Source organism: Coturnix japonica, chromosome 1 (assembly GCF_054131305.1).
Source record: "Coturnix japonica strain WE chromosome 1, WE-NBRP24, whole genome shotgun sequence".
NCBI lineage: Eukaryota > Metazoa > Chordata > Aves > Galliformes > Phasianidae > Coturnix > Coturnix japonica.
The window spans coordinates 57,773,128-57,790,094 of record NC_140663.1 but is presented as its reverse complement, the minus strand read 5'-3'; the positions used below and the strand labels follow the sequence as shown (position 1 = coordinate 57,790,094).

At 49.7% G+C, this 16,967-nt stretch overlaps 2 protein-coding genes across 7 annotated transcripts in view; one reads left to right on the top strand and one right to left on the bottom strand.

Moving 5' to 3' along the window:
* The first annotated feature begins 73 nt into the window (after positions 1-73).
* LOC146762438 (uncharacterized) lies at positions 74-1,712 on the top strand. 2 transcript variants are annotated; one of them, XM_085521736.1, is made up of 3 exons: positions 74-1,133; positions 1,356-1,479; positions 1,567-1,712. In XM_085521736.1, the coding sequence occupies exons 1-3, from the start codon at positions 762-764 to the stop codon at positions 1,623-1,625; spliced, it is 555 nt and encodes a 184-aa protein (XP_085377862.1). In that variant the 5' UTR covers positions 74-761; the 3' UTR covers positions 1,626-1,712. The 2 variants fall into 2 exon arrangements, with proteins under 2 accessions (XP_085377862.1, XP_085377858.1); XM_085521732.1 differs by having other exon boundaries at positions 1,356-1,712.
* An 846-nt stretch (positions 1,713-2,558) lies between these two features.
* Positions 2,559-16,967, bottom strand: part of DENND2A (DENN domain containing 2A) — a 51,429-nt gene continuing 37,020 nt past the window's right edge. For 3 of the 5 annotated variants that reach the window (XM_085521549.1, XM_015866895.2, XM_015866889.3), the window contains 7 exons: positions 15,767-15,915; positions 8,834-9,011; positions 8,431-8,472; positions 7,531-7,648; positions 6,771-7,010; positions 5,788-5,874; positions 2,559-3,261 (listed from right to left, as the gene is read on the bottom strand). In XM_085521549.1, the coding sequence (XP_085377675.1) occupies positions 3,230-3,261; positions 5,788-5,874; positions 6,771-7,010; positions 7,531-7,648; positions 8,431-8,472; positions 8,834-9,011; positions 15,767-15,915 (846 nt within the window). In that variant the 3' untranslated portion in view covers positions 2,559-3,229. The remainder of the gene's footprint in view (positions 3,262-5,787; positions 5,875-6,770; positions 7,011-7,530; positions 7,649-8,430; positions 8,473-8,833; positions 9,012-15,766; positions 15,916-16,967) is intronic. The other 2 variants (XR_014936333.1, XR_004307852.2) reach the window with 1 other exon arrangement.

Genomic DNA, 16,967 nt, shown 5'->3' with positions numbered 1-16,967 from the left:
CTGTTTTCAGGCAGGCCCAGCAGCTGCTCACACCTCTTTCTCTCCAGGAGGTCTCATGGACCACAACCAGTGTTCAGCTGCAGCTGACAGGGACATAATGCTGTAGGACAACCTCATAGGTGTTCCCAAGCTAGTCAGCAAGTGCGGCATTTTCTTGGTCTTTTTCAGGGAGGAGGGAAAGCACGACCCTCCTTTACAGATGGCCACACAAACTGTGTAGCTCAAATGACTGTGCCAAGTTCACAGCAAGTCTGTGGCAAAGCCAGGAACAGAGCACTGACCCTGTCCAGGATAGGGCTGCACAGCAGTCCCTCTGCTTTTAACACCTACAGCATCTTCATTAGCAAGGGCAGCCCTACTTAGGTCAGTTTGGTCAAGATAAAAATACAGCAGACAGCTTTATGGAGACAAAAGGGATCCACACACTGACCAGCAGCCCCCCTTTATCAAAGCCTTGTGTTGTTCAGCTGAAACGCTGTGCTTGCACCACACACACGTACCCATCACTGAAAGGATCTGGGTGGCCTGGTGGGAGGGTGCTGGGCTGTTTGGGAGTGCAGAGAGGGGGACAGGCTCCCACAAGCCGCCTGGTTAGCTCACAGGAGGGGAGGTGGGACATGGCAGGGGCGGGGGAAAAGAGCCGTGCGCTGGTGCTATAAAAGTGACTTTCAACCGGTGCTGGGGAAGAGGGGCAGCCTCAGCTTCAGCTCCTGTTCCCAAGCCTCACTGAGCAGAGCATCCCTGAGCCAAGCCAAATCCTGATGGAGATCTGGGTGCTGACAGCCGCTGTCCTGCTGCTGGCACAGCTCTCCCCGCTCCCAGCACATGGAGAGGCACTGGGAGACTGGGCAGCCCTTCCAGCAAGGCAGCTCAGAGCTGGGAGGCCCACAGACAACCATCGGCCAGCTGGAGATGGAGGGGACAACCAGGCGGATGACAGCCACCCCCAGGCTGCAGCGTGGGAGGCCCTGGTAGAGCTCTGCCCTGGCTCTGGGGCTCCCTACAAGGCCACAGGCAGCAGCATGCGGGACCCCCCCAGCAGGCCCCGCAGGAGCCCACCACAGCCCCTCCGCAGCAGGAGCCTGGGGCTGAGCCATCACCTGAAGGGCTACGGGAAGTTCAACAGCGACACGGTAAGCGCAGGGCATGGCTGCCCACTGCCCTTGGTGCAGGTAGGCTTTGCGGCACCTCTCCAACAGAGCAGGGTGTCCCCGGCGCCCAGCCCTGGGTCATAAGGGCACACTGCTGGGTGTTTTCTCCTGTAAACCACTAAAGTGAGGGAGAACCTGCTCTGGGGGGACAAGCTGCCCCCCTGGCTGTTGGCATTAGGCTGAGCTTGCTGCCTCCCCTTGCAGCACTCCTGCCGTGGCATCCAGAGCCGGCCCTGCCAGAAGCACTCTGACTGCGGCGGCTGCCTGGGGCTCTACACCTGCAGGCCGCCCGGCACCTGTGGTCTGAAGGCTGTCTCCCGGCAGAGAAGTAAGCAGCTCCTGTGGTACTGTGTGGATTCTGGGCGGCTTCAAGGCCTCAGCCAGCACGGCTGCCCTCTGGGCTTTGTTTTCACAGGGGGGTTCCTGCAGAGCATCCAAGGGCACGCAGTCCCAGAGCAACACAGCTCAGCCTGAAGCTGCCGGGGCTGTTCTGACACTGAGATCAACATCTCCTGCTTGAGTTTCATGTTCGGTCCTTCAATAAACGGCTGTAAAATGTTCTTTCTCTGTGCTTTTCATGCTGTTTAACGCTCCCGGATACTGCATGCTGGGTTTGAGCCCTACAATCCTTATTGCTGCCAACAAGGCACTCACCCCTCCACCACCATGCCCACCTGTCCATTCCTGCCACCATCACCACAATCCACTTCCACTGTTTGCTGGGTCCTTATACCCAGCAAAGAAAGGGGCTGCTGCTGTAGGAAACTTTGGCTTCTGAACCCTTCTGAGGCAGCAGTGACAGGACCCACAGATCCCCTCCACTCTTTTATGAGTGGAATTAGGCTCTGCTGACCCTATAACTGGTCACCATGGCCCTCAAATGCAGGGAAGAGGCACTTCCAAACCCTCCAGCAGCCCTGCATGGCATGGTGCAGGACAGGGCTGCCCGCAGCAAGGTGTGCCAGCATGCAGCCCACCCCTGACACTCCCAAAGCAGAGGAGGCTCCATTCAGCCCTGCACTGAGGACCATTGAGGGGTTTCTTTCAGCTTCAGCCAGCCTCAGGCCTGTGGAGAGCCCCAGTGAAGGTGGGTGAGCAGCAGCAGCAGGTTCCCTAGGGCAGCTGACATCCTCATTTTGTCTCAGCAGCAGCAGTGTTAGAATGCTTTCTAACGCCACTCAGATGTCATCAGAGAACCTGCCCTGCCTGACAGGGGTCTCCACAGCCAGACCCCACAGCTGAGTTCATCCTCAGGCTCCCTTTGCACGCAGCTTGGGTGAGGGCACAAGGTCATCAGGGTCCAGAGCATGCAGGCATGGCCAAGCCTAGGACTCAGCCACTAGATGTCTCCTCCGGCCCATGCAGGCAGGTGGCAGACACACCACAAACACATCCCAGGGGCTGTACAACTTTTAAACCACTCACTTTTAATTATGCTGCGTAAGGAAAAGCCTCTCCTCATGCCAGGACCCGATGCAGCCAGCCTGACAGCTGGCAGGCTGATCATGTCCTCAGTAGGTTTAGTGGTTCCCCCTCACCATCAGAAGCTCCTCCTCATCAGTCCAAATCACCCCTGCGGTTCTCAGCATCTTTGCTTGGCAGAGACATGTCCACACAACTCTGTACCTCCCATCTTCGGTGCTCAAGCTCTGCCAGCTCAGTCCCGTGGCAGTCCCACCACTGTCCTGCAGCACCAGGCAGGGAGGAGGCAGGGCGAGAGGCATCGGTTAATATTTGTTCTAACCCCAATATAAATAGAAAAATACAGCGAAACAAAGAACTGACTAGCTAAGGGATCCGATCTGCTGGGCTGTCTGCAACGTGCTAGTACAGAGTTCAGAGTGCTTGGTCCAGTGCATAGAACTGTCGATATCCAGAGACCTGTCCCAGCAGCCCCACTGCTGTTGCATCGTCCTGTGGCACTGCACACCTGTGTGAGCGCATCCCGGCCATGGTCAGCTTGCCCAAGGCTGCGGCCCCCTGGGAGCAGGTCAAATGGGAACGGTGGATACGTCTGATTTGTTGATGTTAAATGATAAAGCCATTCTCTCCTGTGGAATGAGGATGTGCTTCGCTCTTTACTTTTTGTGGAGGAATTTCATTTTGCTGCCTGAAGAGATGGAGAAAGAAAAATGGGTTTCCCACAGTGACAGACAAAATAGGCATCATGCCCCACTACTGTCCCAGCAGACCTATACAGAGAAACACTGCTGCTGCCAGCCCCAGGTCCTTGGCTACAGCCCCTTGCCCTGCAAAGCTAGAAGCAGGTGCCTGCAGTGCAGGGCACAGACCTGACCATGGCCTGGGAATAACACTGCAGTCCAGGACCCTGTGGGCCTCCAAGCACACCACCCAGCAGACCTGGAAGGTGAAGGTATTACTGAGCTCACTTGGCTAAAGTACATGCTTAAGAGGCAGAGACACCAGCCCCACAGACAATGCTTCTCTTTAAATAGTCAAGAATACTTAAGGCCTGGGGATCAGCTCTTTTAGCCACGGTGTTCAACCAAGAACTTCTAATCTTAGCCTGGAGCTCTCATTATTAGAGCTCCTCTACAATGCAAAACGGATTCAAGAAAGAAGAAAATGTACAAGCAGTGGAAATGGGAACTGGTACTGCAGGAAGAGTGTAAGGAAATTGCTAGGCTGTGTAGGGATCAGGTTGAGAAAGCCAAGGCCTGGCTTGAACTACACTTAGCAAGGGATACCAAGAACAACAAGAAAGGCTTCTACAGATACCTCAACCAGAAAAGGAAGTCCAGGAGGGCATGCTCCTCCTAGCGAGTGATGCAGGCAGGCTGGTAGCAACAGACAAGAAGACTGAGGTACTTAACTCTTTTGCCTTGGTCTCGCCTGATAATTGCTCGTCACACAGCCCTCAAACTTTTGGTTTGGTAGGAAAGGATTGAAGAAGCAACATCCCTCCTGCTTGGTTGGTGACCGCCTGAACATCCACAAGTCTATGGGGTCACAATGAGATGCATTCCAGAGTCCTGAAGGAATTGGCTGATGCATTTGCCGAGCCACTCTCTATGCTATTTGAAAAGTTGTAGCAATCAGGTGAAGTCTCTGGATACTGGAATAAAGGCAACACTGCATTCATTTTAAAAAAGGGTAAAAACGATGGCCCTGGGAACCACGGACCTGTCAGTCTCACCTTAGTGCCAGGAAAGATCATGGAAGAGATCCTTCTGGAAGCTATGCTATGGCACATGGAAGGCAGGGAGGTGTTCTGGGAGAACCAGTGTGGCTTCACCAAGGATAAATACTGCTCGACCAATCTGGTGGCCTTCTATGTTGGTATCACTGCATCAATGGACAAGGGAAAAGCCACCAATGTCATCTATCTGGACTTCAGTAAGGTCTTTGACACAGTGCCCCACAACATCCTTCTCTCCAAATTGGAAAGATGTGGATTTGATGGGTGGGCTGTTTGATGGGCAAAGATCTGGATGCAGGATTGAGTCCAGAGAGTGGTGGTCCATTGCACAATGTCTGGACGGAGATTAGTGATTAGAGGAGTCCCCTTGGGGTCAGTGCTGGGATTGATACTCTTCAGTATCTTCAACAGTGATACTGACAGTGGGGTCAAGTGCATCCTCAGCAAGTTTGCTGATGACACCAAACTGAGGGGTGCAGCCGACACACCAAAGGGATGAGATGCCCTCCAGAGAGATCTAGGAAGGCCTGAGCAGTGAGGTCTTGCACCTAAGTCAAGGTAACATCCAATACCAACACAAGTTGGGGGATTAAAGGATTGAGCACAGCCCTGCTGAAAAGGATGCGGGCATACTGGTGAATGGCAAGCTGGACACAAGCTGGCAATGCACCCTTTTAGCCAAAGAAAGACAACTGTATCCTGGGCTGTGTCAAGAGATGCTTGGCAAGAAGGGTGAAGGAGGTGATCCTGCCCCTCTACTCTGCACTGGTGAGGTCTCACCTGGAGTAGAGTCCAGATGTGGAGTATTCAGAGTACAGAAGAGACATGGACCTGTTGGAGTGTGTCTAGAGGAGGGCCACAAAAATGATCCAAGGGATGGAATACCACCCCAGTGAGGATAGGCTGGGGCTGTTCAGCCTGGAGAAGTGAGGCTGTGAGGTGACCTGAGAGTGTTTAAAGGGGAGTTACAGAAAAGAAGGGGACAGACTCTTTAGCAGGGTCTGTGGTGACAGAACAAGGGGAAATGGCTTCAAGATTAAAGAGGGGAGATTTAGGTTGGTTATAAGGAAAAAGTCTCTCTTTCACAGTGAGGATTGTGAGGCACTGTAATGGATTGTCCAGAAATGTAGTTGGTGCCTCATCCCTGGAAACTTTCAAAGCAAAGCTGAATCAGGCCATAGGCCACCTGATCCAGCAGCAGGTGTCCCTGTTCGCTGCAGGGAAGTTGGACCAGATGGTCCCTTCCAACTCTACGGATTCTATGATTCAGCTTTAGGGTGCTCCTGGGCAATTCCCACTACTGACCCTCTACAGAAAACCTGAAGTCTATGGAGAATGTGTTACTCATCCCAGCTGAAACTGCATGTTATGGAACAAGGTCAAGTCCTGCCACCCATCAGCAACTCCTCTGCTGCTGAATCTCAAGGCAACAAGAACAAGCTTTGTGAGAAGCCCATGGTTTTGCTGGTCCCTTACCAAGTCCTTTCAGGAACCGATTGACTCCACTCTGCTCCCCACTGGGAAGTGTTTCCAGGTACTCCTGAGCCCGTACCTCAAACAGACCTGTAGGAAGAAGAAAGTCAACAACTTCTACTTTGCTACCCTATAAATAAAAGAGAGTGCATCTGAAAACATACTCTCCTAGCTGACCAATACACTTGTACACAGGAATAACGTACCCAGCCTCCCCAACTCGCTGAGTGCACATGTAGGACTGGAGCTCTGGTCCTTGGCTGTAGGACACCCAGCACATAAGCCCTGCTATGACCTTCTCCCCACCACTGTTAGGCTGACTGATTTTTGTATCTTACAAAGTGAGAGACAAAACCTCTGTTCACTCACCTACAAACACAGCCTGCACCAGCATTTATAGAATCATGGAATCACAGAATGGTTTAGGTTGAAAGGGACCTTTAAGGCCATGTAGTTTCAACCCCCCTGCTATAGGCAGGGACACCTCCCTCTAGACCCATCCAGCCTGTCTTTGAATGCCTCCAGGGAGAGGACATCCACAACCTCTCCGGGCAACCTGTGCCTGTATCTCACCATCCTCATAGTAAGCAATTTCTTTCCGACATCTAGTCTGATATCTACCCTCTTCCAGTTTAAAGCTATTTCCCCTTGTGTTGTCGCTACATACCCTTATAAGAAGTCCCTCCCCAGCTTTCCTGTAGGCCCCCTTCAGGTACTGGAAGGTCACACATGAGCATTCTCTTCATTCTGAAGAGTCCCAGCTCTCTCAGCCTGCCCTCATAGGGGGAGGTGCTCCATCCCTCTAATCAACTTCGTGGCCCTCCTCTGGACCCACTCCAACAGCTTCCCCACCACCTAAGCTGGCACTGCCTGTGCACAGGCACTGCAGCATCAGCCCATGCTGCTGGAGCTGGTGGTACCTCCTGGCTCTCCTGCAAGTGACAGCAGAGGTTCCAGGAATGCAGAGCCCTGGTAGAGCCCCTCACCTCTGACCCCCTGCTTCCGCAGCTCCCGTTCTTGGATGAAGCCCCCAAACATCTGTGTCTCCATGAAGACCTCCAGGAAGCGCCGGAGGCTCTTGGAAGAGACGGACTTTCGGAAAGCCTCACGCTGCAGAGTCCGCTCCTCTCTCTCATTGGGGGTCAGGAAGAGGGAGTAGTGGCCCACAATCTCCACAAAGAAACGGACAAAAGCCTCGGATACCACCTCGTTCAAAGGGCTGGTCTCTGAGGAAAAGAGCAAGAGGCAGCAGTGAGGACACCATAAGGATGTGCTAGGAAAAGATGTGTTCTCTGTTACTCTTCTCTATATACAGGGCCGTACCAGCCTTGGGTACAAACAGAAAAGGATTGGGCTGCTATTATTTTAGAAGTCACCAGGCTTTGTCTCAGCTCCTTCTCAACCAGGATACACCCTGAGTGCCCCCCAGAAAGCTACTTCAGCCCTGTGCTGTGTGTGCAGACTGATCACTGGAGGAGTTTGCATCCTTCGGGTCCTCAGCAGCAGAGAGCCTGTGAAATCCTCACCAGGAAGGGTGAGTGATGCTCGCTAGAGCCACACAAAAAGGGCAAAGCCAAGAAGGGGATAAGCACTGTTTCTCTTTGCACAATGAGAAACGTTTTCAGTGAGATGGAACTTGACCTACCTCTAATTTCTGTGGAGCTAAACTCAGTATGAACGTGTGAATGAAGTGAACAAAAAGGGCAGGGAGAGAAGTGGTTTGATCTGAACAGTGCTGTGCCTTACCCTGCTTGCCATTCACGGAGCCCTCCTCTTTGTCGCTTGCCAGCTCGTTCCTTTGCTCCAAGATATGCTCCAAGGCGGCCTGCAGCTTTCGGGGCAGGATGGAGTCCTCATCTTCCATCTGCAAAACAGAAACAGCCACCCCCTGAGGGCCTGGGGCCAGGACACAGCCAGCTCCTGGGTCATGTCCTATCCAGTCCCCGACACGGCAGGGGGAGCACTAAAATAAAACGGTGTGGAGAAGAAGAGGGAGAACTCGTGGTACACTTGGCACTTTCTCAGCACCATCCTGTCAAAACATGAAGAAGCAGGAGAGGAAGTTCTCTTTGCCCAAATACTGCTCTCGCCTGTGAGAATTTCAGGCGTCCAACCCCAGGAGCTGCCTGGCAGGGCTCACCCATCTGCCTGTGAACCGCCTGGCACCACAAAGAAGGCTGAGCTGAACAATGCTGGCATGCAGCCAGGCAGGCTGCAGCCATTCGCCTGGCTGTGCTCAGACATCGATCACATTATGGAGGCTCAACAATTCCCGCAGAGCAACCGAGGCCAGGAACTGCTTGTGTGTGTGTGTGTGTGTGTGTGTGTGTGTGCGCGCTCACCATCTCCAGCTGACACAATGTGACTCAGCTTATGCCTGGAGGAGAGGTGTGAGGTGGAGCGTTTGACCCCACAACTGCTGCCAGATGAAAGGATGCAAACACAGCCCCAGCAGCTCAGGGAGCTGCTGAGCCAACACTGCACTCAAGTGGTCTTCGCCCACGCGCTTCTTCCTGCAGCAGGAGGTGCTCTACTCCCATTTCACTGAGGCACAGGTCAGATCTATGCAACCAGCAAATCCAATCAAGGTACGGTGTGACGGAGGAATGAAACGGAAGATGCAGGATGTGAAACAGTTCCACTCACCTGTCTCAGAAACCGGTTATTCACAAGGTCAACAACAAGGACCTAAGAATGAGAGGGAAAGAATGAAAGCAGTAAATCACTATTTCCGTCATCAGAATTTATCTTGATCTACAACTTGTTTAGAGGAAACACTTGAGCCCTGGCCCTGCTCCTCCTAACCACAGCAGCAGCTGGAGGCAGCACCCAGGGTGAGCCAAGAGGAGCCCTTGTTGTGGCTTTCTAGCAGCTTCACCACTAACCACAGAGCAGCCTGGACAAGAAGAGCTTGCCATCCCAGCCCCATCCACAACTCCTCACTGCCTCAACTCTGCCATTTCAAGCAAAATTCACACATGCTCAGCAGCCTTTCTGGGCCAGAAGACAGCTGAGCCTGCTGGAAGAAACAGTGTTGAGCTCGGCTCACCTCCTCCACCGGGAGCTCCTTCAGGCGGGGCAGGGAGCTGGAGAGCAGGCCAATGAGGAACGGGGTGGGCGAGCACACGATATCGATCATGGAAGGTGGCAGCACGGGGATGTAGGTGTGCTGCCAAGTGAAGGGGTACAGAAGGGCCACTGTAGCATGGCAGCACTTGGAGAGGGTGCTGGAAGACAAAGCACAACCAAGAACAACAGCACATCAGTCGGGAGGTGAGTGGCACCCACTGGCAATGAGGGCTCTTTCAGTTATTCTCTGAGTGAGCTCCGTAATTACTAAGCACATTCCTAGATTTCTGTTCCTGTTTTTCAACTTCAGGTGCAATGACCTGTGACAGGAGACCAGGTTAGGAAGGACAATTGTGCCCCGTGCACATACAAGAGACACATCCCACTGAACACCTGCCCCTGCCCCTCCAGAGTCTTGATAGGAAATACCCCACAGATGTGGGGCCTTCTGTGCCACTGCCCTTCATTTGAGAAATGAGTTTATTCTCCCACAGTATGCTCCTCCAACTGTTCCCATGGGAAAGCCATAGCTTTGAATGCACAGGGGCTGCACTGTCCAGAACACGATGCTCCAGCCCTGCCTCCCAGCTTACACAGTGCACCTGCTTTGCCTCTGGGCAACCCTCTGCACACCAAAGACATGCTTTCCTACATGTCCTAGGCATACAGACAGTTCTCAGTGCCAAGCTGGAGTGCAAGAGGAAGGAGGACACAGAGGTTTGCAGCCAGCAGAGCCTGCCAGATTGCTCAGAACCACAGCAAAGTGAAACCCAAGGAGGGGAGCACATGGCTGGGCTCCATGTGGTGCCGTCTGTGGCTCACAGGACCTTAACCCACCTTCTCCCTCCTTCAAACCCTCAAAGCAGCTCTGCTTTAAATGTCTCTGTGGTCAGCTCCCAGGAGGGCCTGGCCAGAAGCCCCAGTGACTCCCCAGCAGCTGACTGCAGGGACACACATTGCTGGCTGCAGGGCACTGGTGACCCATCTGCCCTGGGTCTGGGAGCACTCACATTGTGGGAGGAGGAAGGCTCACTGCTATCAACCGTGTAACTAATGTCATCTTGTTTTACTAACATCCAGGCCCTGAAGGCTGAAGGAGCGGAGAAGGCTGGTGTGGCCTGGAGGAACCACGTGGCTGGGAAGCATCAGCAGCTGGCTTGCATTAAAGTCCACAGGGGAACTCACATCCAGCAACCCGGATCTGGCAGTTTATTGCTGACTTGAAATGAGAGGAAGGGGGGGAGATGGGTGTGGGCTTGTGCTCACTCTTCCTCCCCTTGCTCCAGTGAAGCCTGGTAACTCCAAATCCCTGCCCAGCAATGCTAACATGAGCTGAGTGCAGTGCCGTGGCTGCAGCTGGCTGGCTTTCAGCAGATACATGTTTTCAGCCAAACATGATTATGATTGCTGGGACATCAGCGTGACCATATGCAGAAAGCAGGCAGTAAACATCATTAACCACATGACGTTTTTCAGAGATAAGTAAATCCCGGAGCATGGGAATTGTACTAGGACTGCAGCAGGTAGGGAGTGGGCGCCTGGGAGGGACCCCTGGGGTGTGTGTGCTGAGGAAATCTCTTTGCAAGAGCTTTGTCTTAAGTGGTGCTCCATAAAAACAAAGGAAAACCCTTCAAAGGTGGTGTCACAGACTGGGTACCTCTATGCTTTTAGAGAGGAAAATCAAAGCTGGTTCCCCATCCCTGCTCAGGACATTGTCAGAGCATCCTTCTGCCTTCCCAGCGTAACAACAAAAGAAGCCCCACAAAAACAAAGTCACCCCAAACCAACTCCCACAGAAAAAATGTGGGACCATGAGGAGATTGCCTTTCTTGTAGCTTTCACGCATGCTATACCTGTAAGGAACAGCAACAAAAGAAACCATTTTAGGAGTGCACCCCGAGGTTAACGACACTCTTTAAAGACTGTCTCCTTCAAAGTGATGCTACTTGTACAACCAAGTGGAAGTGTTACAAGTTCCACCTTGTCACAAACCCTTGATGTTGAAGTCACATTTGACTCACCTGCCTAAAAGGCACTTAAAAGCAGATAAAAAACAATGGGAGAGCCTTTGTGGTTCCAGACAGCTCTGGGGAAGAACAGCCTGCAGCTGAAGTACGTGATTATTGATGGCACAATGAAATACTATGGCACGCTGTCTCCCAGTGTATTTATGGTGGCTTGCTCTTCCCCCAGCCCTGCTCTCAAGTTCCAGATTACACATGGTACGTGAGAGCTTAAGTGGGAGGAAAGATGGCTGAGGTCCAGTTAGGGAAAGTCACAGAGCTGTGTAAGTCTGAAGTTGTATGTGCTGTGCTGTGGGAAGCAAAACAGATCGCTTCCCCTTCCAACTTTCCATCTGTGGTTCTCTCCTCACCTCAAGGATAAATCCTACTGCTCTGCGCTCTGAAACACTTCTCACCACTTCTCACCACAGAATGAATTGCCACTGCGAGCAGACCTCAGAAGGCAGAGCAGCTCAGATGTGGGCACAGAGTGGTACCACTGAAGCATCTCATCTGCACGTGATTCAGTCAGATGCCCTTTGCGAGAAGTCTCAGGGAGCTGCAGCTTGCCAGGAGCCCAGCACCCCCTTGGACCTTCAGAATGACTGAAATCTAAGCCCCTTCTTTCTCCTACATAAGACAATTGAGAAAGTACTAACTGACTGTCAATTCATGCCAAAGTTGCATGTTCTCTCCCTACATGGCTGATTTGGATATTGACTGACATTCAGATATCTCTCTGGCTGAGCACTCCCTTGATCAGACCAAAGACACCAGAGCAACTTGTTTGCTTACACAGCAAGCCCTTCCACCACACAGCATCCTACGCAGAAGTGCATTCGCAAAAGCAAACACAGCTGCTGCTTTCCTCAGTAGCCACCTTGTATTGAGGTGGTCAGTACGGAATCTGAACAAAACAGCTGCTACCACACAGAAACTCTTCTTCCTCTCCTGGGGAAACTTGCTCCAACACTAGGTTGACTTGCACTAAAAAGACAATGACAACGTGAAACAGCTTCTGAGGGAGAATGTCAGCTGCTCAGTTTGATAGAATATCCCAAGCTGGGAAGGACCCATAAGGAACATCAAGTCCAACTTCTGGCTCCCAAACAAACACCCAAAAAGTTGTGATTCTGTACTGCACACAGAAACAAATCATTTGGTTATTTTCTTCCCAAACTGTAGAATGAACAGACTGAAAGCAAGCACATCTGCTAAAAAGTCCTTGGGTTTGGCATACCTAACAGACTTCTGAAAAATACTATTGAATTAAGCAGCCTTTTGGTGCTTAATGCCAGTAAGCCCTTTGGTTCCTGCACCAGCCAAACTGCTGGAAGTAGGCTGGCATTTCGTAATGTAACATGGCTTGATTACCTTATTTTTTCTTCTTTATAAGCTCTGCTACAGTAGGATTTACTTTACAAACACCTTTGGATTTCTGACGCTGCATAACATCTGGATTTACTTATGTCGGATCACAGAACTGGTTCACAATGTTTAAGAGGTGTGGGAGCTTCCAAACCTCGCACTGTGACTTGGCGAAACCCACCAGGGCGATGCTGGGTCCCACCATGGGTGGGGACGGCCACCATCTCCCAGAGATTAATTAATAAGAGAGGTTAACACACACAAAGAAGAAAACAGAAAGGGTCTCTGAAGAGAGTGCCACTACCTGACATGGAAATGTTCTCCTTGGGCTCCTGCTTCTCCCCAACCACAACACAAAACCAAGAAATCCAGGAGGCTGCGCTGACAGGCACAGGTCAGACCACTTTTGAAGCCCACGGAAAGGGCTGCTTTTAATCTTTTCTTGAGATGACCACATTTAAAGTGCCTCCCCTACTTCAAATCTGCCTTTGATAACAATGGCCACTTCGTGTTGTTGACACAGCTGTGGTTTCTGGCAGGGGCGGATGCAATTGCTCGAGTTGCTCAGATCCACAACAGGCTTTTGAAGAGATCTGGAAAAAGGATGCCTTGATTTGAAGCCCGTGTACGTTTTCCAATTTACAAAGCCCTCTGAATCTAACACATCTCCCTCGGGGCACCAAAAGCTGCCTAGCTCCATAAACCTTGGAACACGTCATACACGTCAGCCTACTCGTGTTTGGAAGACACCCTTCCAAATGATGCTGTTTGATGCCTCAAGTCTGAGAGCAAATAAAGGCAGGGAAGGCTACAGAGACCAACAGGGTCTTAAGAAAGTCACTTGTCCTGAGTTGTTGTATACTCCAGTCTCCATAGCAACAGAGAAAAAAAACACAACTAATATACCAAATTCTTTCCTTTTCCGCTGCCAAGTGTTGGACTGATAGGTCTTTAAAAAACACTCAACATTCATTCTTAAGATGGAAAAGACAAAGTATTTCACTTGCTTTACACTTGTTAGATGCATTTTTTTGGCTCAGCTTGAAAACATTTCACAGTTCACACAGTATTTGGCAGAAGACCTTTCAGCTCTCTTTCCCAGAGACTGATTTGATAGCAATTAAGAGATACAAATACATTGCACACATTGTTTTCCCCATCACTCACACCCATACATACCTTAAGGCCATGGACCGATAGTTATTGATAGTGCCTACATGAAGAACTGCAAATTACATTTATCATGCTTCTTTCACCATGTCACCTGCACTCTCCTCGCTAATCCATCTCAGCTGGATTACTTCTAGCATTCCAAACCCCTGACCAGTTTAGAGCAGCTGCTTTTATCGTTCTTTTTTTTTTATTATTCCCTTAAGCTATTGCCAAAAAATGTTTCTTTTCTTTCCCCTGAAATTGGCATTTTCACCCTTAAAGTAAATACAATTTAGTACTCATTGAGTTCAATGTGTTCCTGTCCCAGGAAAAGCACCATTTGGACAGAAGACCTCGTATAGTCAGAACTATTAACATTCAGAACATGGAATTTCCACCAACGAATACAACACATTGTTGACCTCTCAGTTACGAAAGACTCTCCACTCCTGCGCACTCAAGCCATTGGCGGGATTAAAAACACAGCAGTTTACTTCATTTTCAGGGTTATTTCCTTTGTTTTCTGTTTTTCAAGCTTTTGCAGTCTTTTGGGGTCATTTTCAAGGTTTTCTTTACCAAGAGAATCAAAGAAAATTCTTGTTTTGTGAAAGGAAAATAAAACCCATGGCTGTCCCAAAATTGCTTGATGTTAGGAGCAAGGTCTTCTCAAACACATCACACACTAAAAGCCTTGCAGACAGCAATGAGTGTTTGAATCCTGCGGCCTATCATACCCAAGATCTTTAAAAGATGACTTTTTTTTTTTCCCCAGTTTGTGTTATATTTGGAAACTTCTACAAAGTATGATAGTATGATCCTAATGCTCACTCCTGTTCTTTTTTACAGGCCTGGGAAGCTTGATTCATTACTTAAAGATCCTGTATATATTGACAGCAGATAGACAGAGGAAAAAACCAAATGCATAGAAATGCTGTGAATTAGAGATACCCTGTAACACAGATTGCTCAGAATACTGTGTGCTGTCAGAAAAACATTCAATACAAAAAGATCTGGTGAGTGAAAGTTCATTTTAAAGCGATGATTCAAAATGCAAAAAAACTCTGAAACATCCAACGCTATGCACCCTACTATACATTCTCAGCACCCTGGTCCTTGTAGAGATTACAGCGTTATCTGTGTCCTTAACAGATTTTCCCAGAATGTAAAATTTATCCTATAGCGAAGGAGAAAAGCCTTAGAAAACAAAGCTTGTCATCATAAATGAGAACATAAATCATACACACTCTGTAGAATTATACAGTGTATAAATCCTCTGTTTCAAACGCAAACCCGAATGCTCCGATATCTTATGGGGCTTTAATACCCAGAACACTAAACATCTATGCATACAATATATCAGTGACTACAAAGAACTAAATCTTCCCCTCCCCAGCCCAAGGCAGCTGCCAAAAACCTGCAAATGACCTGTGTTGCCTTGATGCTCCAGCCCCCCTCTCTGTAGCCATCCTGTCAGTGCTCTGCCCTAAGGAGCCCTGGAGCCCTGCAGCATGATTTTTTTCCCTTAGCTTTCCTGCAGAAGGGGCCTCCCCATTTTTGCTCTGGCACTCAGTCTCACGGCTGCAGCCTGCTGGCTGTAAGTTGTGAAAAGAGACAGCTTAGGGGCACTGTATGCTCCTGAAACCCGAGCTTGCTCCTAAGTGTCATTATTCATCCAAGCAGCTTTTCCTTCCCCAGCCCTGGCAAACTCTCCTGCCTGAATCCTCAAGTGCTTCGAGGCCTGGAGAGCTGCCAGCCACCAGCTGCACAAGATCTTAAAGAAACCTGGGCCTATTTTTCTAAATTAAGAGAGTAAATTAAAAAAAAAAAGCAAAAAAAAAAAGCAAATTAAGCAGACTTAAAAATAGAAGGGGGAAGTCCTCTGTCTCATTTCCCCTTGCTGCATCCTTTTTTTACTTTCATGCCCCACAAGAGAGAAGTCCTAAGGGAAAAGACAATATTAAAATTCAAGCTGAAGTTTAAAAGATTTCAGAAACAAATCTTGTAACGTAGGGGAACAAAGCAGAAGGGCCGGCTATCTCTGCCTGGAGCCTTCTCGGTAGAAATCCAGCACAGCTCAGTGGGGAACACTGCAGAACTGTGGAGCACAAAGACAGGTTTTGCTTCCTCGGCACCAGCGCTCCACTCTGAAACCATGCAGAGAATAGGGAATTTGGCTCTCCCTGTAGGTGGGAATCTGCTCACTTCTTGCAAGCTGCAAAGTGAAATTACAGTGAGCACCCCACTCCTGGGAATTACAGCCCTACTTACATCAGATATAAGTTGGAAAAGAGCAGAGAAGGAAAAAGAACAGGGTAAAGAGATCGGTCCCTGCAGCCTTTTCAGCCTTCCTTCCTTAGCAGCGTTTTGTTGAAACTAATGCAAGAGGATACCTGAGCTTGTCTGCGATGAAGATCACCCTTCTTTCCAGGAGCAGGGAGGCGAAGACCCTGCTCAGGTGCCGCACGCTGAGGGATGCAAACAAGGATTCAAAATCAACGTGCTCAAGCCTGGAGTCAAGAGGCCGTCGCAGCTCAATGACCTTTTGGAGAGAGAAAGACCACAGGTCAGTCAGCTCTCACCACCCACTGATGCCGTGGGAGCAGGGCCCTGACAGGTATTTTAGCAGCTAACAAGCATTACCGGCTGTGCTGGCAAACACCACTTGTTGTTCAGCCCTCAAACACAAACCTTCCAAAGACCTCCCACAAATTGTTCTTCCAGATGATGCTGAGGACCATCCAGAGTCCACCTCAATGTGCACGACATGGGAACAGCCACAAGTATGCCCTACTAGGCTGAGGACAGGGAGCTCTTCCTAAGGAGGGAAACCGGTCTGTGTCCAGCTAGGAATGGTTTCCAGGCTTCCTGGAACTCAGGCAGCAGAGCTGCACAGAGCCTTTACCATTTTCACTCTTATTTTTACAGACGGTTTTTATTTCTGGACATTTGACATAGTGACCATAAACTTTTATACCATTACAGAAAAGAGTAACCTGTGAGCCTTTTCCTTTGTTCACAACTACTTCAGCAATTCCTGTCACAGCACCTTGGCCCTTCATTCTCCTTGTCTTAGACAGATCTTCTGAAACTGTTCTTGAAAACCCCCAGAGCCAGACATCTTACAAACCCCACAATAAAATATCCTCTAGTTCTATATAACCCTGACCAACACCAAGCCTATAGCTCATCTATCTCAGTGGCAAACCACTCCAGGTGCTTGCTGTCTTACCCTCTGTCACTTCCCACTCTGTAGGAAACTTCTCAGATATTGTTTATTAACACCTGTCCCCCTATATTCTTTGTTTTCTGTTTAAAGCAAACCATTCTCTGAAGCTTTGTATTTTCTAAACCACTTATAGCAATTGGAACGACATCTCTGGGGCCTTCTCCTGCAGTTTACATTTGTTTTGAAAGCAATACTCTAAATAAATCTCCCCCAGTGCTGGAGAGTAGGAAATTGTTCTCCTTCATTAATCATTCTTTCACTTTCTTTCACAACACAGGAATCTGTCTCGATAACATCACATTGTTATTCCTGCTCATTTTACGAGCCCCTACAGCACAAGATCCTTTTCTGAAGTAGTACTGCTC

What these genes read in the sequence shown, in the direction of transcription:
- LOC146762438 (XM_085521732.1), top strand. Translation starts at nt 762, where the DNA reads ATGGAGATCTGGGTGCTGACAGCCGCTGTCCTGCTGCTGGCACAGCTC. An exon ending in GGAAGTTCAACAGCGACACG is followed by an intron (nt 1,134 to 1,355) that starts GTAAGCGCAGGG and finishes CTCCCCTTGCAG; the next exon opens with CACTCCTGCCGTGGCATCCA.